The sequence below is a fragment of the Leguminivora glycinivorella genome, chromosome 13, assembly GCF_023078275.1.
Source record: "Leguminivora glycinivorella isolate SPB_JAAS2020 chromosome 13, LegGlyc_1.1, whole genome shotgun sequence".
NCBI lineage: Eukaryota > Metazoa > Arthropoda > Insecta > Lepidoptera > Tortricidae > Leguminivora > Leguminivora glycinivorella.
Genome location: NC_062983.1, coordinates 5,019,531 through 5,046,059, shown reverse-complemented (window position 1 = coordinate 5,046,059; position 26,529 = coordinate 5,019,531). Strand labels below are relative to the sequence as shown.

The window sequence follows — 26,529 nt, the reverse complement described above, 5'->3', positions numbered from 1 at the left end:
AAGTGCTAAAAAAAAAAAAAAATCTAATCATTCTAAAAAGTCTTATTATCATATAGTGAGGATAAGCACACTTGTGAATTTTTCATCATTGAAATCTCCTAAGCATAAGATACTCTTTTGGTAAACGAATCTATCATCCAGAAAGGAAGTGTAAGTATATGAAGTAACAAGACTATTGAGGCTTTGTATAAGTATAACTTAGTCATTCGTTATACATGATGAGTATACGTATTAAGGTCATTGAATCCATGTATGAATACAGTCCTAAACAAAGTACCTCCTGTGCAATTGGTAGTATTGGTACTACCACAGTTCAACTTTTAATTGCCTTGGTTAACAGGCTACAACTTAACCTTAGACTTTTTGTCTGGAGAGTTCTCTTCCAGTTCCCTAATATTTTTTGTTAGTTATTTACCCAATATGTATGTACTTTCTGTTAAGCCAAGGATTGGCATAGGCTAACAACGCCTAGGCGGCTAGACGCACGTGTGCGAAGCGTTTTATTTGTAATTTGTACACATGTAATAGTCAATGCTGATGATAGAATTTTCTTCGTATATAAATGCCTTTTTGTTTTGGGTAACCAGCTTATGGAAGCGCAAGATGTTACAATCAAATATTTTTCTCCTTAAGGATACGTATGTATGCGGGTAAGACCCGTGATTTTCGTTGGAAGCATAAAGATATATAATCATTTCATTATATGGCATGACGTAGCCTTCTGGTTTTGTAATGAAGAATATGATATTGAGGTTAAGGTATCTAGATCTGTAGTTCCGAGATCTGAGGTCCAAACAAAATTTTGAGATACTCATCAAACCCCATGGGCCATGGGCTTATTCGGCATCTCTTTAAAATTGTTTTGACGGTCCATCTTTATATGAGTATTAAAATCATTTTGAAACCACATCAATTACTTATCGTGCAAAATATTGTTACCAAAAACAATGATTAGGTATGAGAAATAGTTTTCCGAATACCCAATGAATGTGATATATTTATTAACCATAGAGGTTACTTTATTTAAAAAGCAGATGAAAAGCTGTAATATGACAGCGTAATTAATACGTATTGTTTCATTCGGACTAAATAATGAGTAGACGAGTCACCCCGTGCTACTTTATGAGGATGTGAACACATTTTAATGTAATGGTTCTTTGTAACATTGGTTCAGGTCGTTCCTGGAGCCTCAAAATATGTAATAACATATCACAACTGCATTCATACATAGCGAAAAACTATGCAAAAATGTTTGCTATTTCATCCACATAGCCAATTCCTTAAAATGTGTTCAACCCACGTGGGCTTAACTAAACAAATGAATGACCTAAAACAGTCCAAAGCAATCTGATCTTTAGATTATTGGCCTCATTTGATTAAAATAATAGATAAATAACATATTTAAGATGTTTGGGAAACGGTTAATATCCTGAACCAAATAATACTGCGGCCTTGATATGCATCAACACTATCAACAGGTTTACTTAAATGATTAAATGACCTCAAATCCCACTTTAAAACCTAAATCAGTAGGCTGATAAAACCGTGGTTAATTTTGAATATTATCGTGTCAACTCACTCCGCGTCAGCGTGAGCTAGGTGTTTCAAACGTCGTTAACGACAAAGATAAAATATGTAGTAGATAACTATATAGTGGAAAAAGTTTCCACAAAAAAAGAAACCACGTTTATCAAGTCGCCAGCAATAACTGTGATAATCTTTTTAGTCTTCACCAGACTCATCCTCCTTGCGTTATCCCGGCATTGGCCCCGGCCTGTGAAGGCCTGGGGTCAGCTTTGACAAGTCTTCTCGAGACTATTTAATGATTACTGGGAAGTGATTCCGCAGTAGAAATATATAACCCCTGTCAAAATGACTTGGTAATTAACAAAGTAAGCACTTGGTACTAAGCTTAGGAGGCGTTATCATCTTGTGTTGTTTCCTCCATTACACGTAAGTTTCAAAATGCCTTGCGTAGGCCGACAAAAACCGCTTTAGAACCATGCTAATTGTATTATACCTATTATACCACATCTGCTTGATCTGCTTGTGACGCAGGATATGTAAACACGCGCCTTGCAAAGGCGGCAGGTTTTCAGCAGGCTACATAAAATATTTAATCGCCTTGCGCAAGCAGAAAATTGAGTCACGAAAATTGCAAGCCTTGCGCAGACTGCAAAATTTTCAGCCGTCTTAACAATCATATTATTCACACGCCTTGCGCAGGCGGGAAATATGAAAATGGGAAGATGCACGTCTTGCGCAGACGGCCGGTTTTTATCTAGATAAATAGTAATACTCATAAGCCTTAATAAGCGGGAAATTTATTATCGGTACCAAAATAAATAGACATTGGGGAATCTATTTTGCCAAAAACTGAGGAAGGCTTGTACTATGGTAGCAAGGCGAGATAATTCTCTTATTATAGACATATGTATACTTAAATACATAATAACACAACCGTAACTCGGGAAAAAATGGACGTAGTAAAAGGAAAAAGATCCAATTCATATAAACATATTTGAATATAATCTCGACGTAAAAAGGGAAAAGCCATTCAAATAAAAGGCCATTTTCAGGGGATGGCTCTCTTTCGTTCAACTACGTCCCGCTATTTGTGTGCATCACACAAACATATTCCCATACTGGGATTCGAACCCAGAACAATAGGCTCTGCAGACAGGGTCACTGCCTACTGGGTCAGACTAGTGCTTTTACACCGTCTTAACACTTGATATTTTTCCCACTAATGCCTGCTTCCACAGAATAATAATTATTATACCAGCCTTTTATATCCTTAAGCGGACTATACACAAAATAAAAACATACTGGTTGTAAATTTCTTCACACCTTGCGCAGGTAAGAAGTTTTTAGTAAGCTAGTGCAATGATGCACCCTTTTACTCTGCTTACGCAGCAGCCAAGTAATCAAATTAATCAAATACGCTCGCCTTGTGTTATTAAACGCTATTATTATAGTTAAGGATTAAAGAGTGACTCTCTCGTATGCGGATTTTCTCAAGTATCTTTAACCGGAACTTATATTCTCCACATACCTGAGTTTCACTTTGTAATCCTTTACTTCCACTGGCAAGCGGCTTAGATTTGATTAAGGCGTAAGAACATTACCAAACTACATTTTTCAGAGGTATCCCTGACGATACCGTACTGTGCATTTAAAATTGCCCATATTTATTTACGGAACATTTTTCGGATGTTTACACAAACATGTTCCCCAAAGACGCTAATGATATAGGTTTGTTAGTTACCTTTCTTTAGAGCGGAAAGTCGATTTTAAGGCACACAGGGATCTGATATAAAAGCCAACATGATACTTAGAATCAATACATATTTATTGACGCCCCTGCCAAGTCCGGCAGCTATAGGCTTTAACTTTCGACTTTTGATCTATTTCTGAATTCCGTTACAGAATATCGATCTATTTAAAGAGATTGTAAAGGAATTTTATCCCGCAGCACAGTACCTACCACAATGGGCACGCACGGAAATTATCAGGTCACAGCACAGGCTCATCTTCGGCCGCAAGGCAAAACAAACACTAATCGCGTCAATTACGACTTTAATAAGGACTGTTTTAGTCTCAAAGAGGACAAGGAGATCATTTTTAAATTTTTACTTTCTTGACCTGTTCCGTGCTTAAGACGAATCGATTCACTGACAAAAATAACTGAAAAACAAATAAAAAATCGCTTACTTACGCGACACGCTGCGCTCAAAGTGAATCGATCAGGTGCTCAGCTTCTAAAACATTTAATTTATAATAGTAAACGAACGGTAAAACCGTTTTCTAAAACGATATTTTTGATTAAATTTACAAAAAATTCTAAGAATTAAAGAATTCTAAGAATTTTTTGTAGTGAACCGAACGTTCCGACAAACAGAACGCCAATGATGAAACATCGTTGCCGTCCCTACGGCACGGGTCGCCTGGGGGAAGGGGAAACCTGAATCGTAAAACTGGAGTTGCAAGTTGTTTACAGGTGTTCAGCTGTAGGTACCTGCTGTGAACCGCTACGCATCTACAAACAGTATCGCTGTCTCTCAATATATTAAATAGGCTTCAAATAACGGTACAGAAGCTTAATATCGGGTAGTTTTGTGTTGTTTACATCTCCGGTGACATTTTGCTGGGACGTCAGTCTTCCGCGACCACGGCCAGTGCAACCTGGTCGAAACGTTGGGAAAAAAGGTAAAAATAATATTAATTAATCGCGTTCGACCTGTATGTGACTTTAAATATGTGTACAAAGCGCGAGAACTTAAAGTGTTATATCATTAAACATCTTGATAAGGGATAAGGATAGGGATAGGGACAGGGATAGGGATAGCGATAGGGATAGCGATAGGGATAGCGATAGGGATAGCGATAGGGATAGCGATAGGAATAGCGGTAGGGATAGCGATAGCAATAGCGATAGCGATAGCGACAGCGATAGCGATAGCGATAGCGATAGCGATAGCGTTAGCGTTAGCGATAGCGATAGCGTTAGCGTTAGCGTTAGCGATAGCGATAGCGATAGCGATAGCGATAGCGATAGCGATAGCGATAGCGATAGGGATACGGATACGGATACGGATACGGATACGGATACGGATACGGATACGGATACGGATACGGATACGGATACGGATACGGATACGGATACGGATACGGATACGGATACGGATACGGATACGGATACGGATAATATGGGTATCGTTAGAGGGATACGGATAATCGGTCGGCGGTCTCTTACAATCAATGTGCTCTAAGACGATCGTTGTTTGCTTGCTTGAAGATTACGTTTGCGATAAGTATAAGCAAAATGTAAAAAAATGTAAGGGAAAATAGAAAAAAGTACTTTTTACCCACCGATCATAGTGTCGAAATACGGGCTATGTGGGATGTTTATAAAGGTTTCCCCAGCGTATATAGAATTACCTACGCTGTGGTCGATGTGTAATATTTCTACAATCATTGCAAGCAAAAGTATTATGTGCAATCGAAATAATCGCAGATAAATATACCTACAGAGAAACCTAAGGATCCAAATGAAAATCTTAATGAATAATTTTATAACGCGGGCGAAGCCGCGGGTAAAAGCTAGTTATGTATAAACATAACTACTGTCCATATATTTCTTCTAATTTTGTGGTGCTTTATTTATTTCAAGTATAGGAAACTAGCCTATTAACGTTCCAAAATATATAGTATGTATATTTTATTTTATTTAATGAAAGTTTAAATCAATCGATTATAGATAAAAAAGCCGACTCATTTTTGACTTATTACTACTTGAATCTAAATATTTATAATTTTATTTAAACGAACGGATATCTTCGTGAGTGAGGGCCTCTTCACTCGCCGTTAAAGATACTTGTTGCAAATTTGAGTCGCAAATTTTTACCCGTACATCCTATATCCTTACGTTTTTATCGCCGATTTTTAACCCCCGACGCAAAAACGACGGGGTGTTATAAGTTTGACGTGTCTGTCTGTCTGTTTGTGTCTATCTGTCTGTCTGTTTGCCTGTTTATCTGTCTCTGTGTGTGTCTGTCTGTGGCATTGTAGCTCCCGAACGGATGAACCGATTTAGATTTAGTTTTTGTTTGAAAGCTGAATTAGTCGGGAGTGTTCTTGGCCATGTTTCATGAAAATCGGTCTACTATGTCGCAGTCGGGGGTTTTTCAAAATTTTAATTTTGTGGTTAGGTTGTAATATTGTTGTTAAGCGTAAAAAGTTTATTCCAAGAACCCTAAACTATGAGTATATCCCAAGGGAACACTCGGCCTGATTGTGCCAGCAGATTCTACGGGACCCTAAAAGGAGCTGACTGCATATTCATGACGTCACACCTGTCTACCCTGAGGTCCAAATTAGCTAATGATGGAAGCCGTGGAGGGACCAGGGGATTTATTGGTAGGCGGCAGCAAATATATCTACCCGGACCTTTTTCGTGTATTTCGTTGTCAGGGTAACGGTTACTGGGTTATCTACCCTTAGAACTATCTTTTGAGGTATTTCATATTAATATTAATGCATTTCGGACGAATAATGCTGCTAATCTTATTATTCGGACGCAACTCCCCCTTTTAGAATGAAATAAGTCCCGGTTGACGGTTATTCTTAGTTTATGCGAAAAGTATTGAGAATTAGGAAACAAGTGTGTATATAGGAAATCATCCTTAATACTTCTTCTTCTTCCTCCTACCCTTATCCCACGTTATGTGGGGTCGGTACAACACGTCTTCCTCTTCCATTCTCCTCTATCTTTCGTCATCTCAACACTCACATCTTTCTTCCTCATATCCTCTTTCACACAATCCATCCAGCGTTGTTTGGGTTTACCCCTCCCTCTCCATCCATCAACCTTCATCTCCAACATTCTTTTGCCTATATGACATTCATCCCTCCTCATTACATGACCGAACCACGCCAACCTGCCACTCCTCATCTTTTCCGTTATAGGCGCAACTTTCAAACTTCCCCTAATATACTCATTCCTGATCCGATCCATTCTGGTCACTCCACACATCCATCTCAACATTCTCATTTCCGCTACGTGCACTCTCCTTTCATCCTCCACCTTTGTCGCCCAGCATTCAGATCCATACAATTCATCCTTAATACTTATAATATTATTATTGAGCTTAACGAGCCCAGTCAAACTGTGAAAAAAAAATGTGGCGACTATAAAATAGACCTAGTTAGGCTAGTTTCCTGTACACAAAATAAAATATTTTACGCAGTACACGAAATAAAGCACCACATAATTAGAAGAAAAATAATATGGATACTGGACAGTAATTATGTTTAAACATAATTTCTATTTAATAAGTCAAAGAGAAAGATATATTGTAAAGTAAATGAATTGACCTTCACTCCTGAGGAGTGATTGGGAGTGAGTGTGGTGTGATTTATATTTCATAGTAATTTCATATTAACAAATCGTTTTGACAGTTCTAAAAAAAAGCTGATTTGACTAGCAAGAAACTAGCCTATTAAAATGCCTGCTAAGGCGCGGTCCTGGGTTTAAATCCATACTAATATTATAAATGGGAAAGTGTATGTGTCTGTTTGTTTGTCCGTCTTTCACGGCAAAACGGAGCGACGAATTGTCGTGATTTTTTAAGTGGAGGTAGTTGAAGGAATGGAGAGTGACATAGGCTACTTTTTGTCTCTTTCTAACGCGAGCGGAGCCGCGGGCAAAAGCTAGTTTTATATATTTTTTCTTGATACATGGATGTTTTCTATGTATTTGTATTTTATGTATATTAGGGTGGAGCGAAAAAACACTTTTCTGGAATTAGCAAACCTAATAGTTATCAATCAATGCCCCTTAGTCTGTGAAGCCTTTGTGCAAATTTTCGGCTTTTTAAATCAACATCTTCTGCCTCCGCATTAGGGTTGAAATTTTGAAAATCTCATACAAACCTAAAAATTCAACTTTCAGATTTAAAAAAAATTTCGGCAGTATTATGTTTAGTATATGTTATTGATACCCATCATTATGAGAAACTACAAAAAGTTGCGAAAATAGCGTCAAGAATCGCCAAAGTTTGTCTAATTTCAGTACATTCGCCAAAATAGCCGCTAAAATACTGAAAATTGGCGATTTTTAACGCTATTTTCGCAATTTTTGGTAGTTTCTTGTAATAATATGTATCAATAATAGTAGGTGATTATTGGGAGTTTCAAATCAAAGATTTGAAAACTCCCAATATCACTTCATATTTAGGACTCGTACTCAGGTTTATTGGTGATTTAAAACTCTCAATAGGTTTTCAGATGATTTAAAACTCCTAATCGGCTTTCTCATGATTTGAAACTCTCAATAGGTTTTCTGATGATTTACAACGCTCATGACGAATATATAGACAAAAGTTTATAAAACTCCGTTAATGATAAAACACCTTTCAAGTTAGTTGCACGTGCCTATTGACAAAATGAAGTTCGTAAAACAGTCTCAGAAATTGCAGTTGGATGCTGTTTGTTCTTTGTCCAATAAACGTTATTTACGACATGGCTCGCTTTTACCCGACACCATTCGCTGTATAATATGTGGCCCATCGAACTGTGGAAAAACAAATTTAATTGTCGGTTTGCTGCTACATGAACATGGTCTACGCTTTCAAAATGTTTATGTATATTCTAAAACCTTATTTCAACCAATGTATCAATTTCTAGAGCAAGTTTTAAAGCTAGTTCCTTCAGTATCATTTCAAAAATATAACGCAAATGATGAAATCTTAAGTCCTCATACAGCAAACATGAATTCCATTATAATATTTGATGATGTTGCGTGTGAAAATCAAAATAATATACGAGATTACTTTGCAATGGGAAGGCATAAAAATATAGATAGCTTTTATCTAAATCAGACGTATAGTAAAATACCTAAACAATTAATAAGAGATAATGCTAACTTAATTATTCTTTTTAAACAGGATGATATTAATTTAAAGCATGTTTATGATGAACATGTAGGAAGTGATATGTCATGATCTCAATTTCGTGAAATGTGTGCACAAGTATGGAAGATCCCGTTTGATTACTTAGTCATAAATAAAGATTGTAATAGAAATTCAGGCTGTTATAGAAAAGGATTTGATACATTTATAATTCTAGATTGACTTGATATATAAAGCATAGTATTAGATTAAACACTTATTGCTTAAAATGAAACCATCTAGTTCAGACATGGAACATAAAATTAATGAAGAAAAATTATTTAAACAAAAAGTACTCAAATCTGCTGAAGCAGTAAGAAAAAAGTTAAACGCATTCGTGATGTTAAATCAAACGATAATATGATGTTGGAAGCAATGTTAAAACCAATCACAGACCCACTTGGTGAAATGGTAAAAAAACATAGTAGTAATGATAACAATCTAATCATTAGTGACTCAGATTTTGATAACGATAGGTTTAAATGGAACAAGCCAGTAAAAACATTGAAATATAGTCCTTCAGAAGATGGGATGAAAGAAAGTTTGGATAATAAAACTTTGTTGAGAAAGTCATTTGAATCTGAACCAAATTATAGTGAAAATGAATTAAATGATAGTGATTCTTCATCTCAAGAAAGTGTGAACCAAAGTGATTCTGATACAACAAATAATATTTCATTTAGAACGTCAGACTCGTTTCCTTCTCCTCGCGATGATCCCGCTTGGCAGAAACAATATTTTATCATGAACATTCCATTTGGTGTACGAAATGAGCGTGGAAAGCTAATGCTTGGATCTTACCCAATTTCTGTTAATGATGATAAACTCGTGATAGGTGGAGAAAGTTATTTTTTAACACAAGGCTTACATGATTTGTTGTTTAAGAAAGTACCTGACTTAAAACTAGTAACTGAAGATGATAAACGATTATATAAAACATTGTTAATGAAAACGAATGCACATAGACGCGACTTTGATCCAAAGAAACCCATAAAAAGCAACAAGGGTATGAAATATTTAAACCTTATAAAACCTCTTTTCAAATTATCCAAACAGCGCACAGTAAGTGAAGAATATATATCCGGTAAAGGTTTACCATCAATGAAAAAAGTAAAAAGAGATATTTCATATGTATATTGGGATGATCCAAACGAATTAGTTGACAGATTAAAACTGCTTATAGCATCGCGTGACGCTGGAAATACAGGGTTAGATAACGAGATAATATCCATAATTGAAGAATTACGTGAAGCAGGCTTAATAAATAATATATAAATGTATATACTCTTACCTTTCCCATCAGTTGAAGTTTGACTTTCAAGTAAAAAATGAATATAGACAAATTCGGTCACCATGTTCATAAACGTTTGCGTACTGATGAAATCTCTGAGCTCAAGTACAAGGCTTTGCTTCGAACAGAAGCAGGAAATTTTGATCTAAAAACTATAAGATTAAAAGGGGTTGTTAAACCATTATCTTCCGATGATGCAGTTAACAAGCAGTACGTTGATAAACACATTCAAAACATGTACGAAAAGAAGTATATAGACTCATTGTTTAACACAATAAATAATCAAATTCACCAACTCGTAACTCAGTTAAAACTGAACTTTTACACGAAGAAGGAGATAGACGATATTTAAAAAAAATATAATAATGATAAAACAACAAATAGTGAACGAGATCCACAGGTCAGCGCGAAGAAATTTTAAGCGACGATCGGTTGTACTACAAGGAATTGATGATTTATGGCAAGCCGATTTGATAGATTTACAAAAGCTTCATACTGTTAACAGAGGATATAAATATATTTTAACCGTTATTGACACATTTTCAAAGTATGCATGGTGTACACCTATTAAGTCTAAAACTAAAACAGAAGTCAAAGATGCATTTGAACTAATAATAAAAACATCTAAACGAAGACCTAAAAACTTACAAACTGACCTAGGAAAAGAATTCTACAATCAAGAATTCGATTTCTACTTAAAATTATTAAAAGTTAATCATTACTCAACTTATTCAATTAAGAAGGCATCTATTGTTGAAAGGCTGATAAAGACACTTAAGTCTAAGCTCTACAAACATTTTGCATTAGTTGGTAACTATAAATGGGTTGGTAAGCCATTAGACGATGTAGTAAAATCATATAATCAGACTGTGCATCGCACAACAAAAATAAAACCTATTGATGTAAATTTTGATAATGAAATGCAAGTATTAAAAAATATTAAAAAATCACTATCCAATTTGTCTTATAAATCGAACAAATTCAATATAGGAGATTGTGTACGCATTAGCAAGTATAAAAATGCCTTTCACAAAGGTTACACACCTAATTGGTCAACAGAACTTTTCACTATTACTCACGTGAATCGCACTCAACCTGTTACGTATCACATTCAAGACCAGCATAAAAACACTATACTCGGTACATTTTACGAGGAAGAACTTCTGAAAACCAACCATCCAAACGTTTACCTTGTAGAAAAGGTTATTAAAAGAAAGGGTAGAAAGTTGTATGTTAAATGGTTGGGCCTTAATAATAGCGAAAACAGTTGGATTGATAAAAGTGCGGTTGTTTAAAGATATTTATATAATTTCCTTTTAATGATAGTGTTATTATCTCACGAGATATGAAAGGGAAAGGACTGTTAAACAGCGCTATTAATAATTTACCCTTTGAATTACACTTACCTGGTTATAACTATTGTGGTCCGGGAACAAAATTGCGCAAAAGGTTGCAGAGAGGCGATAAAGGAATTAATGCGCTAGATAATGCGTGTATGAAACAAGACATAGCATATGATAGTTATTCGGATTTAGCTGATAGACATCGTGCTGATTTAGAACTATACGAAATGGCGAAACAAAGAAGAAAATCGAAAGATGCAGGGAGAGGAGAAAAAATTGCTTCGTGGTTAGTTAGCAAAGTGATGAAATCTAAAATAAAGGCAGGTGCGGGTATAAAACCATTTAAACGTTTTGTGACCAAGATACGCAGTGAATTAAAAAAGAAACCAAAAACAAAAGGTAGTAATATAATTGAGCGGGCACTTATTGCTGCGACGAAAATTTTAAAACCAATTCCAAGGTACGGGTACCTCGTCTTATACCAATTCCAAAAACTGGAGGCTTCTTACCGCTGATACCTATTTTTGCTGGTCTGTCTGCGCTAGGGTCATTAGCAGGAGGAGCTGCCGGAATTGCTAAAGCTGTAGGTGATTACAAAGCCGCCAGAAAAAATTTAGCGGAATCGGAGCGACATAACAAGATGATGGAATCTATTGCATTAGGAAAAGGCTTACACATTAAACCATATAAAAATGGCAAAGGATTATGTTTGAAACTTTCAAAAAACTAACTGAGAGGTTACCCAGGCGCGCTCTTTCAAATATTGACATTTTAAAACACTCATCTGATATTCCATATTTTCGAGGAGTTTATATGAGAGACAGTTTACCAAAGACTCCTAAAAAAGTAGAATGTGGAATTGTTAATTTAGACAGTTTTAAAAACAATGGTACACACTGGGTAGCCTACGTAAAAGATAACAATTATTGTGAATATTTTAATAGTTATGGTGACCTTTCACCTCCGCTAGAATTAAAGAGGTATTTAAAAAAATATGATATTTACTATAATTATGACACATATCAAAAGTTTAACACTGTCAATTGTGGACACTTATGCCTAAAGTATTTAAAACAATATTGGTATAACCGTTTAAATATCATCGCACAATAATCAGTTTATCATTCTCACAATGTCTTTCACTTTGTCTATAACTGGAACATCTTCCACTCTGTTAACAAACTATTCACCAGCTTTTCACCTGGATGGTGAATATGAGTGTGGGCTATTATATATGTCAACTTTTAATTCTATACCCAACATAGACGACAGAAATAATAAGTTCTATTATGGTAAAAACAAAGTAATTAAAATTCCTGAAGGATCATATGAACTTCAAGATATTGACGATTACCTTAAAGAACATATTGAAGGATGCTCTTTTGCACTAACATGCAATAATAATACCTTAAAAACATCTATTTTATGCTCTGAAAATATTCATTTCGACAAAGAAGGCTCCATCGGTAATATACTTGGCTTCGGTTCAGAATCTATTCAAGCTAATATATTAACTGAATCCCCTTATCCTGTCTCCATTCTCTCAACAACCATAGTCCGCATCGAATGTGACATAGTGAGCGGTTCATTCGTTAACGGAAAACCTAGTCATATAATTCACGAGTTTGTACCAAACGTGCCACCTGGTTATCGGATTATAGAAACACCAAAAAACGTTATTTATTTCCCTGTAACCCAAAATAGCTTAAACACAATAACGATAAGAATTTTAGACGTTAACAATAATCTAGTTAATTTACGGGGTGAAGAAATTCAGTTATATTTACATTTAAGAAAAAATGATAGACTTCAATAAAACTTCAGTCTCTCTTAAAAACATTACCAGTACTCATCCTGCAATCACGAAAAGAAGACCTAAAGTAAAACTCACAAAACAAAATAAGCAATTCCTCCAAAGCTTACGCCTATTAAAATGAGTATATTAAACTTAACAGAACCTTTTGTCTTTGATAATTCTATCGAGAGCTTTGAATATCATTCATATAAACCGTACGTCACAAGTTTCAATTTCAACGATGAAATACGTATACCTATAAACCAACAAGATCTTTACGTACTACCATCAGCAAGTTCTTTATACATAGAAGGTACTATAACCGCATTCAATAGAGAAACAAAAGCCGAGGTAAAAAGTGTTCTTCTTACAAACAACCCCATACTTCATCTATTTCAAGATATTCGATATGAATTAAATGGAATCGAAATTGACAAAATTAAAAACGCAGGAGTTACAACAACTATGAAATCTCTTGTATCTATGAATGGACTGGAAGCATCCATGTCTAAGTTATGGGGATTTGATGTCAATGGTATAAAAAACACGGAAGGTACATTTTCTGTGTCTGTACCTTTAAACAAGATTCTCGGGTTTGCTGAGGATTACAGCAAAATCATAATTAATTGCAAGCATGAACTTATTCTTTTAAGATCCAATACTAATTTGAATAGTGTTAAATTAAATGCGAATGAATATATAGACAATATTACTATATCTAAAATAGTATGGCGCATGCCTCATGTTAAAGTGTCTGATCGTGAAAGATTAAATTTACTCAAATGTTTAGAAAGAGATCGTGCCGTTCAGATAGCATTTAGGACTTGGGATTTGTATGAATATCCGCTCTTGCCTGAGACGTCAAAACATTCTTGGTCTATCAAAACTTCATCGCAAATTGAAAAGCCGCGTTATATTATAATTGGATTGAAAACGGGACGAAAAAATGAAGCTAATAAAGACATATCACACTTTGATCACTGTAATTTGAGAGATGTTAAAGTTTTCTTGAATTCAGTTTACTTTCCGTACGAAAGTTTTGATGTTAGTTTTTCGGGTGAAAAGTTTGCTATATTATACGAACAGTATGCGAAATTTCAACAGTCTTATTATAATCGTCTACAAGCGCCGTTGCTTAGCCCTAAAGATTTTAAAGATAAAGCTCCTTTATTTGTTATCAACTGTTCTCGTCAAAACGAAACCTTAAAAACCGGTTCAGTAGATGTGAGAGTTGAATTGGATTGTGAATCTGATATACCAAAGAACACTGCAGCTTACTGTCTGATTTTAAATGATAGTGTATTTGAATATAAGCCTTTAAGTAATATTACGAAAAAAGTATCGTAATGCAGCATATATTTGTAGACCTTCAAGGGTTTAAAACAAAAGAAAACGAATTTATTATCAAAGAATTTGCATACACCACGCTAGAATACACTCAAGTTTTCTTAATAAAACCCCCTTTTCGATTTTCTAAATTGACGGAAAGTGAAGAGAGGCAGACAAAATGGATTGAAAAACATTTAGGTATTTTGTGGCACGAATGTTATGTTGATTATAGAGAATTTAGAAGACTTATTTATAATCATATTAAAGATAAGATAATATTCGTTAAAAGTATGGAAAAAATTAAATGGATTAAAGAATTATATTCAAACTGTACTGTTATAGATTTAAGTGAAAAGGGTGCACCGAATTTACAAGAACTGTATAAAAATATTGTATTAATGATTGTATTTTTAATTGTGTGTACCATAAAAAAACTTGTGCATTAAAAAATGTAATATGTATGAAAAAATGGTATTTAGAAAATCACGTTCCTCTTTGAATAAATGAATGTGCTAAATAAAACGCATTTTATTAACCTGTAAATTATACTCCTGAAAACAATGTTTAAATCAACTCATGATACGATATTGTACTCGTGATACAGGTATACGATCATAACATAAGTATCCTGAGTTGATTTAAACATTGTACATAAATATGGTGGGTTTAAAAAAGAAAAACTATTTTTTTTTTAAGTTTATTTAATAATAATATACATACTGGCATAGCTAACTTAAAAAGTAAAGTAGGTGTTTACAAATTAGTTCAAAGTTTCCTTTAAAATATCACTATATAACTATATTTAGAAAAATGAAGCATGTCCCCACGCAAGTGTGTGAATATTGTCTTTTAATATTACTCGTTTATCATCATTCGAAGATAGTGCTACTTTCATTGTTTTTAATATTTACACAAGCTCTTCGATGTTTTATTAACTTTGGTAATTCTATAAATCTAGACGCTCTAAGAGGATTATATTTGTTTATGTTTATCTCGAGATATAAGTTTCGTAGAAAGCTCCAGCCACTGTCCCGTTCTTGAAATTCATCAATTTTCGTGCTCAATGTGTTCAAAATGGTTGAAAATATTTCTTTAAATTCGTAACTCTGATGTAAAATGATATTTTGCGTAGCGAATGATTTAATTTCACATGCTTCATTTTTCGGCAAACCAAATTCAGCAAACAGTTCAAAGTTAACCTTTATAGATCCAAAAGCAAGCCTTCTCGCTTCGAGAATATGTTTAATATGTCTACGAAGAGCGCACAGAAACTTTACCGGTGAGTCATGGAGGCTACTCTCTGGTCAACGCACTCTGTATGATGCTATTCTACTACGGAAAGCGCTGCTTATTTTTTCAATATCAGGAGTTAATTGAACAGAGTTATTATTTTTATGCAAGTTAGTGCGCAAGTGAGCAGAAAAGGCTTTACTTGGAATACTTATGTCACACACTGAACAAAATATGGAGCTATTATGAGGCATTTTGCCTATTGACATAGGAATAGACTAAATTAGACGTAAAAAAGATTAAAGATTATTGGCTTTTTTTATCTGGGAAAAAGGTTCCTTCATCTGTAAAGTCGTCCTTACAACGCTTTAGAATCTTATTTATTCCATCTACTATATCCGAAACGGAATCCACACGATATTTAAAATTAACCAGCGCTTTCTCCCAACGGGCTTCAGATGGAACGTTTTGAATATCTACTACGTTATACAGTTTAAGATCAATAAAAAGATCACCGGTTAACGAAGCTGTGCGACGCACGTAGCCGCCTGGGACGCGACGTATCAGCACGGACGACAGAGAGTTGGCAGCGGATGCTCGACGCTGGGCTTCAACATGTCCTTCGTCACCCCAGTTTGAAAACCAGCCTGGCTTACAATCAGGTGTCTCTTTCTTCGACTTGGTTGTCGTACTGGAATATTAAAAACTTATTTATATTATCGAATACAACAAAATATAATTAGTTAATTAGGTAAGTACTTAACATTTAAGAATTTAAATACTATGGTTTAAAATGTTTAGATTCAAAGGCTAATTACAATTAGTTAAGTAAATATATGTATTACATATAAAATAACTGAATTGAATTAATTACCTTTTAGTTTTGTCTTCTTCATCAAGGTCAGTGTCACTGTCCTGCAACGTATCAGTTATTAACACGGACGATGCGTGCTTTTTCACAGTTTTCTTTGGTTTGATCTTCTTGCTGTAATATTAAAAACTTTATATTACTTCCAGTTCTCATAAATAAAGAGAAATAAATAAAAAGTTCGCATTTGTAGACAAGTTTTCAAACACAGTTTTAATTAATTACCTTTTACTAGCACATTCTTCGACGACGTGTCTGTCCAGCGACCAGCCCGCGTCACGTTTCGGGATCTGAGAAGCGTTTTTCCTTTTGGTTGTTTTCTTCTGAGTCCTACAATACATAGTGATTATCCATCAGATCATTAATAATAACAAAAATTAATAATAAGTCAATAAAATCTTAAATTTAATTAAAATACATACTTTAATGATCCAGATTCATCCTCAGAGTCGAGGTCTTTCTTAGACTGGATTACATGGTACTCAAAGTCAGACCTGAAAATAAAAAATAAGATTCTGTTATGTTCAGTCGAACGAGATTTCACAGTTGTACTTGTACCTCTCTCCAGCGAGGGTTATAAATTTTAAGTTAAAGTTAATACCAATACGCACTTAACTCGCATAAAACTGCTACTTAGAAGGATACTTATCGGTAAATTTAATCGAGAACAAACATCACTCAACACCATATTCAGAATAGTTTATAGCTAAATAAAATATTACAAACTTACGAACATTGTTTCAAGGTGAATTTCTCCGTGTACGTAAAACTCGCACTGTAACACTTGCACTTGTTAGAAAATAGTACAGGAAATGAATAAGCCAGGGGTTTTATTAATAAAACGAAACTGACGTAAAGACATGAGTTAACAACCTAAAAGCAAATTATAACTAACATAAACTACAACATTTGCAAAAATACAGTAAGAAACCAATATAATACAAAGGTTGATCATCACTGTAATATAATATTCAACTCGGCTAATTATTGAAAAACAAAAGTGTAATATTTCTTTTGTCGGAAACAAGATCCGCATAAAGGTTCCGGCACTAATCAAACGAATGTCGCCGCGTTAAGACCGCGTTCAATGTGCAAGCTATAATAGCTAATAGCTATACTATATTTTGTTACTACGAAGTTATAAATAGAGCATTTAACAAATTAAAATTACAACAGTTCGAGATTTCAAGCCGGGTGCATTATCAGTTTCAAAATCAGAATGGTATGTATTTTACTTTTATTATATTCTGGTATCTTTGAGTACTTTTATTTGGTGTTGAAATATATTTAACTTGATATTTTTTTTACAGGGCTCGCAACCTATTAACCACGCTGCTGAAATGACTGAAACCACACCATTTTATTCGCAAGTTTGTGAAAAACCGAATGATCCGCTCAATTATTCTCAAGACATGGATGCGTACCTGAAATACCAGGATTTGCTCCTGAATCCATCTTTAGAAATTCCATTATCAGGTACACCAGCAAAAAGTCAGAAGAAAATCGCTAAGAAAGGAAAGAGGAAAATAAAAGAAATGGGTTTAAATTCCCATGTCATCAGAAAGGTTACAAAAGGAAAGCGTCTGATTAAAATCAGTATATCCGATTTGGAGCAATCAAATATCGAATCTAATGGGGTTACAGTACAATATGTTGTTCAAGATGACTATGATGAGTTATTAAATGCAACTGAAGGTCTGGTAGAAAAAATTGTAAAAAAGTTGAGTGAAGTGAGTAATTATTAGAAAATTTTATGTTATAAAATGTACTTTACTTTTTAGTTAGTCGTCGTGCTTGTAATATATCTCATTACTTAAATAAAATGGTTTCATGATAAATTAATTGTTTTATTTTTAACATACTAAAACATAGAGAATAAATACGATATTATTTTTAGAGTTTTACCACTCACAATATAGTTGAAATATGTATACTGAGATCTATTATATATCAAAACCATTTATAATTCATGTAAATCGTGATCATTTTATAAGATAAACATAGCGAGTGAGCAACCAGGTAAACTGACTCAAATTACAACTAAATGAGTGATTGCAATTTCGCATACTGTTCAATGTATGTCATGATTTTAATATAATCAAAATTTGAACCTTATATCTTTATGAAAAGTTCTGCTTTGCAAAGTGCAGTATATGACATACGCTAGCCTTTAATTTATACTGAACTCTTTGTTATGGGTGTCAAAGAAGATCATATTTTATATACGTTATTTTAAACTATATATTACAAAATTCGTAGTAGATATGACGTGGGAGTACGTAATCCGAAACAGCCAATAGCATAACTGGGTCTACATCACACTTATAAAGTTTTTACAATGTTTCATATAAATAAAAATGGTGATGTGTAGTATGTCGGGTTGTGACGACCGACAACCTCAACACGTAAACCATTCCTTGGCTTGGCCAACCGAGGCATGTAGTGTTGAATTCGAGACTTGGGGATCTCTGTATTTACGCGGTCGATAGATATGGAATCCCATACCCGGAGGGGGTCAAACTCAATCGATGCATGTAAAACGCGACTACACCAGAGTTCACACTTTGGGGGTCCATTCGTGTTCTGCGACGCTGACGAGCTGATCAGACACGTTGTGTGTAAACGCCACTGTCAATCGAGCAAACGCTTGAGAGAGACCACATCTGAGATTGGCCACCTCGGAGAGTGTGTTGCGTTAAGCTTTTGCTATTTAATATCATACCTAACTTAACTTTACGGCTTACATTTTCGAAATGGACCATTTAACAACGAACACCATACTTCATCTGTTTCAATCAAATGAACGAATCCGAAATGTTAAGTTAAAAATCTGATTGCGCTTTTACAGTTCACAAGTTCTAATTCTAAATATGCAATCGTAAACCTTGTGTGCTTTTTAAACCATCAGAAAACCTATTGAGAGTTTCAAATCATGAGAAAGCCGATTAGGAGTTTTAAATCATCTGAAAACCTATTGAGAGTTTCAAATCATGAGAAAGCCGATTAGGAGTTTTAAATCATCTGAAAACCTATTGGGAGTTTTAAATCACCAATAAACCTGAGTACGAGTCCTAAATATGAAGTGATATTGGGAGTTTTCAAATCTTTGATTTGAAACTCCCAATAATCACCTACTAATAATGTATATTGAACATAATACTGCCGAAAAACATTTTTTATATAAAAGTTGAATTTTCAGGTTTGTATGAGATTTTCAAAATTTCAAACAAAATGCGGAGGCAGAAGATGTTGAAAATTTGCACAAAGGCTTCATAGACTAAGGGGCATTGATTGATAACTATTAGGTTTGCTAATTCCAGAAAAGTGTTTTTTCGCTCCACCCTAATGTATATATCCACAACACATTATTAATACTTAGCTTAGAGTGGGACCCAGTCACTGTGTAAAAAAATGTAGCTATAAAATAGACCTTATCAATGGCAGTAGGCTTATCAAGCAATACTTTATGAATGAGATCGTTATAATTAGTTCTGTAACTCGACTGGATTGGACTCGTTTCTCTCCGGCCTGACAAGTTTTTCCATAATATCTCGAAGTTTTCCATGGAACAGTTTTGTCACAACTTAAAAGTAAGAACGTACAGTTTATTTTTTCATAATAAACTAAGAGTATAAGGTATTTATCGGGTTCTGATTTTGGTAAAATTTTGGTAAAAATTTTTTTTATTTATTCAAGACAAAAAAAAACACAGTAACTTATTTCAAATTTCGTAACTCTTCACCCAAAATATTTCTTTCTGTAACTCCCGCTACACTTGCATGCAATTCTACTCTTACCACACTATAATAAAGAGTACTATCGTACAGTATAGCCACTCCCGCTCCCTCACAGCACATCTCGGACACTGGCGATCAAATATATGAAATATATGTAATAGGCGCGTTCCTAACACACATTCTAAGCTCGTGTAGGTCACGCATACCATGCTTGTATGAGTGAGATATGACAGGTAGACTGTTCGCGTTTTTGACAGGCGGTAACTGTGAGGTAACCGTTCACCTGCATGAGCTTAGACTGTGCGCGTAGGAACGCGCCTCTTTCATACAGAACACCTCCTCCTTACAGAAAACCGCAGCCAAATAGCACTAGACCCTACTCATAGTGTTGTGTTCCTGCCGGTGAGTAAGGCTGCCAGAGCTCAACGAGGGTGCGGTATGCTGATGACGGGAGGACTTACGGAACTAATTTGTTTTGTTCCGTCTATTGTCCTTTGAGTCGTCGGCAACCCGAACCCTCCTTAGAGCTTGTACACTCCTTTTTGCTGTGTACTTAACACAGCAAAAGGAAGTGTACAAGTTTCTAATGGGGTGGCAACGCGCTCTCTGAGTTGCAGGCGTCCATAGGTTACGGTGATCGCTTTCCATCAGGTGGACCGTATGCTTATTTGCCACCGACAAATTACTAAAAAAATATATACATATTTGATCGCAAATCTAACTGAGAAAGGTGTAATAAAACAGAACTAGCTGGTTCTCAATGCTCTACAGTACCGTGGCACTTATTCACTAATTAGGCTCGATTTCAATTACAACAGCTCAAACTTTGGCGGACGTTTAGAAAAGGCCGGGAGCGATCGCTTTTAATGTTCAATCAAATGAAATTATCGGTCAATTGATTGCATAGGAAGTTATGGATGAGTGTATAAAGGGACTTTTTCGAGTAGGTAGCTGCAAAATAGTACATTTCAATACAAGTGCAGAAAAAAGGAAGTGTTTTAAATTGACACGAGTTACGAATTCCCTGTTTGCACGTGTACCGTACGACGTTTTTCAGTACACATTGTGCTACTTTCTGGCACTAGTACGCAAAGTAATTTAAATGCCTATGCCATCAACTTGACTGTATTTTTGCAAATAAACGATTTGATTTTTGATATTTGAAACGATGTACGATGCCAGTGCGAAGAGGGAATTTGTAACTCGTGTCGATTTAAAACTGTGAATGTATCTATATTTGATATTTTGATATTTATTTATTCAAGAAACAATACAACATTGTATTTGAAATGACTTATAGCTAAATTACTTAAAACTAACATGGAATCAATTTACAATAATTATACATTAAAACAAACCTAAGGAAAACGTATGTGTGAATTTATCACCACTTGTTTTGAATTTTCTATTTTTCGCACTACTTTCGTAATAGTACTAGATACTTCTACTTTACTAGTTTTTTTTTTTTTTTAGATAGCCCGTTTATGTGTCCCACTGCTGGGCAAAGGCCTCTCCCCGTGATTTCCACAGCTCCCGTTGGTGTGCTATTTCTGGCCAATTAGTCATGAAGGTGTCAAAGTCGTCCCGCCATCTCCGTCTGGGCCTTCCACGTCCGTGCTTAATTTGAGGCATCCACTTGGTGGCTATGCTGGCCCACCTATCCGGGTGCATGCGACAAACGTGGCCTGCCCAGTCCCACTTTAGTCTGGCGGTTTTCTCCCCCACATCAGCTATTCGTGTTTTGGAGCGCAGTGTAGTGTTTCGGATGCGATCCATCCTAGTAACACCTAAAATACTGCGCTCCATTGCTCGTTGGCAAACCTTCAATTTGGACTTCTGACCCTCGGTGAATGACCACGTTTGGGCACCGTAGGTGAGGACAGGCAGAATACACATGTCAACGAGTTTGCGCTCGTAACTCGCACGAACTTTACTAGTAAATCAAGAAAATTTTAAAACCCATACTAACATCAACTAAATCAATATTAATATAGGACATGTTTGTTCACAGATATTTGTTCCTGAGTCATGGATGTTTTCTATATATTTAAGTATTTATATATTATATATATCGTTGTCTGAGTACCCACAACACAAGCCTTCTTGAGCTTACCGTGGGCCTCAGTCAATCTGTGTAAGAATGTCCTATAATATTTAATATTTATTTATTTATGTTGACACAGACTGACTAAGCCCCACAGTAAGCATATGACGACTTATGTTGTTGCTACTCAGACAACGATATACATAATACTAGTTTATATAAGTATAGAAAACATCTCTTTAACATGTTCACTGCGAAACAGGTCATTCTGACCCTGTTCAAGAGTAAATAGGTATCTCATAGGTAAGCGTGCTCCACCGTAGACCGCATCGTCACTTACCATCAGGTGTGATCGTGGTCAAACGTCTACCTATTTTACTAAAAAAAAAACTATCCTTGTTAGTGAGTCAAACCCTTTGTATCGCGTCAAAGACAGCGCTAAATAGATCACGTATCACAAATTCTAAGGAAACCCGTCTTTTGAAACAAAAGACTTACAAACTTATTAAGTTCACCCCTTAAACTAGAGTAAACTGAATAATAAACCTTACAAAAAAGAAATTTAAGACTAAGTATGTTAATGTAGCGTTTTTTTATGTTGGGCGACCTTTGAAGACTTTACGGTTCAATACCCTTTTTAACCTGAGTTCTAATGAAACAGGAGAACGAAAATTGGATTTATTATTCTAGTTTTTGCGTGTCTTGATGAATGATTTAAAATGTGAAACCAAGTGATGGAAATATTTGGTTGGTTTTTCTAAGATTATCTTCAATTACGTAATCGCTGGTGGCCTAGCGGTAAGAGCGCGCGATTTTCAATCCGAAGGTCGCGGGTTGAACCCCAGCTCGTACCAATGAGTTTTTCGGGACTTACGTGCAAAATGCCATTTGATATTTGCCAATCATTTTTGAATGAAGGAAAACATCGTGAGGAAACTGTACTAATTCCCAATAAGGGTATACCCTTCGGATTGGAAAGTCAGATGGCAGTCCCTTTCGTGAAATTATTGCCTACGCCAAATCTTGGCATTAGTTGTCAAAGCGGACCCCAGGCTTCCATAAGCCGTGGCAAATGCCGGGATAACGCAAGGAGATAATTAATGATGATGACCTTCGATTACGTAATCCTACCGACTGCGCCAGAACGTCTTGGCAGAACCACACCTCGGACACGGGCGATGAAACATATGAAAGAGGCGCGTTCCTAGCACACAGTCTAAGCTCGTGTAGGTGAAAGCGTACTATGCTCGTATGAGTGAAATATGGTCAACTGTTCGCGTTTTTGACAGGCGGTAACTGTAAGGTAACCGAGTGGGGGTGGTCAGCACTTTCAGCGGGGAGCGGGAGTGGCCATACTGTACGATAGTACTCTTTATTATACTGTAGCAGAACTGAGTGAAACGCCAATCAGGTATATTAACATTCACAGGTAAATTCACAAGAGCTGGCATGAATGGAACGAATGAGTGAATAATAACCTAATCACAAAATTAAAGTTTTGAAAAAACCCCCGACCGCGACATAGTGGACCGATTTTCATGAAACATGGCTAAAAACACTCCCGACTAATTCAGTTTTCAAACAAAAACTAAACCTAAATCTGTTCATCCGTTCAGGAGCTACGATGCCACAGACAGACTGACACACACACAAACAGACATACAGACAGACAGACAAACAGACAGGCAGAACAGACAACAGACAGACACAAACTTATAAACCCCGTCGTTTTTGCGTCGGGGGACAGTTACAGACGCTCGGAGTTCTTCTATTCGACCGTATTTTGCGTTTAATAATGCGAAAGATAAACGAGTGAAAACTCGAAAATTCGCGTTTCCCAGGACCTAAGGCTGCTAGTTATTTTTTTTCTTGAAAACGCCCACGCAACAAATTTTCAGCAAAATTCGTTGGACCTGTTTTGAGATTGTCGGCATATATATATAAATAAATAAGTAAAAAAACTGCTTGTATAAAGTTATTGGATAGATTAGATTACAGATGTGCCGATGGAAAGTTTCCAAAATTCTGAAATTTCCACATAGGAAAACTTCGGAAACTTTCCATACTTTGTATGGAAAATTGTATTTATTTCATTAACTTAAATTATTTTTATTTTTCGTGAAAGTTTCGTGAAGCTTTCAAGAAATCTAAAATTTTTTGGAAAGTTTCCGCGACTTGCACATCACTAGATTAGATACATATATTTATATACCTACTCGTAATGGCCGATATCGTCACTACTTTTAAAAAAACTTGTATCTTCGTCTGTCAATGAAAAGAAAATTGTAGTAAGTATGTATGGGATGCATATAGAGTTACTGCGTTTTAACTTTGAGGAGCAGCGTGAGATACGAATTTTTTCAAAGTAGTGACGATATTTTGGGTCGGGGGTTAAAAATGTCTATGTTCGTGATAGATGAACCAATAAAATGGTGGCTCTTGACAGCGACTGTATTGCTGTATAGCGATCACAGTATGGCCACTCTCGCTCCCCGCTGAAAGTGCCGCCCACCCCCACTCGGTTACCTCACAGTTACCGCCTGTCAAAAACACGAACAGGCGGTCTGTCATATTTCACTCATACAATCATAGTACGCGTTCACCTACACGAGCTAAGACTGCGTGCTAGGAATGCGCCTCTTTGAGGCCTCCGAGGTGTGGCGATACGGTTCACTATTATCTGGCAGAAACTTTTTACGCATATATTTGATTCGTATAATAGTTCTTGGCAGAAGTCAAGTTTGGCAGAAACACCTTACGCAGAATATGCTTTGGCACAAATCATTTCACAGATTTTTGTAATACCGAATTGTCTGTTGTCATAATGGTGATGAGCATAATAGTCTTCTAGTCGAACAATACATTTGCAGATAATATTTGTGCATAATATTTAGGCGGCATAAAGTTGTAATTTGCTATTTGATAGCGAGTTGGGTGTGTTGGGGATGCAAGATACCTAACACTCCTCCTCGCTTCGCTCGTCGTCGTACCTAACGTTGACTCTGGGGCAGTTTTTCTTTTCTGATAGCGAGTAATAATTCTGCTAATGTAATATTATGCTATAAGATTATTATGGTACATACAATTATGCTAAACCAAAGTCGACCAAAGTAATGTTCTGAAAAACAATATTCTGCCAAATGTATCTTATGCGTGGTAGTAATAATGCCAACTAAGTTTTCTGCAAAATTACCATTCGACCGAAAGTGTTTCTGCGAAACCTGTTATGCGAAGTGTGTTTCGGACTAAAATTATTCTGCCAGATGAGGGTAACCCGTGGCGATACTACAGGCATCATTACAGGTGTCAAATCGTAAAATCAGTTTGTTCATTCCGTGCCGGTTTTCGTGAAATTACCTGTAAAAATTCGTAATAGGCTACTTGACCTTTTTTAAAGTCTATTTTATATTATTTATTACTGTCCAATTAACCGAAAAAAAGTACTACCATATTTTATTACAACTAAAACCACAAAAACATTTATATAGTTTACTCTAACTATGCTTTAACTTAATTATGCAAAAACATCATTAGCTATGTTAATCTATAGATTGTCTGCGCATAACGTAAATCGAATTGCAAAAAAAAATTACACACATTAAATCTATAAATATTAGTTACTTATGTCAAATACTACAGGAAATAATCATTTCTTGTGCCAAATTCGATGAGACTAGAAGCCTATTTATCAGCAATTCCCGTCAACTTTGTACAATGCCACGTCAGCAAATTTTAATTGATCCTATTTTGTTACCAACATTTAGTAATATAATTCGACTTTCGTAAGATATATACAGGATAATTGTTATAATTAAGAAAATATAGATACTAGAGAACCTTAATGACGAAATAAAACTTAATAAAATCTCAATTCATCAACAAAATCTTGGTAACAAAATAGGAATTAATAAAAACAAATTTAACTTTTCCCTTAATTTTTGTACAAAGTTGACGGGAATTGCTGTTATACTCAAGATTGCGCAATTTATCACGCAAGTGAGTCTGTTAACATTAAGCCTAATTTAAAATTGACAACCATAATCGATATAAAAGTTGTCCAATTAGTCGGCGTAATTGTTGTATTAACGAACGCCCGTAGGGATCTAGGTTGCGTATAAATTTATAATGCGACTAGAGTGGCCGACTTCTGTTGACGACCGGTCTGGCTCAGTCGGTAGTGACCCTGCCTGCTAAGCCGCGGTCCTGGGTTCGAATCCCGGTGAGAGCATTTATTTGTGTGATGAGCACTGATATTTCTTCCTGAGTGGATGTTTCTATGTATATAAATATGTATTCAAGTATCTATTTAAGTATGTATATCGTCGCTTAGCACCTATAGTACAAGCTTTGCTTAGTTTGGGGCTAAGTTGATCTGTGTAAGGTGTCCCCAATATTTATTTATTTATTTGTCTTATACTACGTAGTTGAATATACAAACACGA

General features: G+C 35.5%; 1 protein-coding gene across 1 annotated transcript; it reads right to left on the bottom strand.

The window, feature by feature from the left end:
• Nucleotides 1-15,514: 15,514 nt before the first annotated feature.
• On the bottom strand, nucleotides 15,515-21,939 carry LOC125232689. Its single transcript, XM_048138444.1, has 6 exons — nucleotides 21,865-21,939; nucleotides 17,037-17,179; nucleotides 16,729-16,800; nucleotides 16,532-16,636; nucleotides 16,313-16,423; nucleotides 15,515-16,129 (listed from the first exon to the last, which is right to left on the bottom strand). Exons 1-6 carry the CDS (start codon nucleotides 21,937-21,939, stop codon nucleotides 15,745-15,747), a joined length of 891 nt encoding a protein of 296 aa, XP_047994401.1. The 3' UTR covers nucleotides 15,515-15,744.
• Between the last annotated feature and the right edge of the window lie 4,590 nt (nucleotides 21,940-26,529).

Coding starts and splice junctions, on each gene's coding strand:
- LOC125232689 (XM_048138444.1), bottom strand. CDS start 21,939: ATGTGTATTCTGCCTGTCCTCACCTACGGTGCCCAAACGTGGTCATTC. Junction 16,801..17,036: donor TTCACCTTGAAACAATGTTC/GTAAGTTTGTAA, acceptor TTTTATTTTCAG/GTCTGACTTTGAGTACCATG. Junction 16,637..16,728: donor GATGAATCTGGATCATTAAA/GTATGTATTTTA, acceptor TATGTATTGTAG/GACTCAGAAGAAAACAACCA.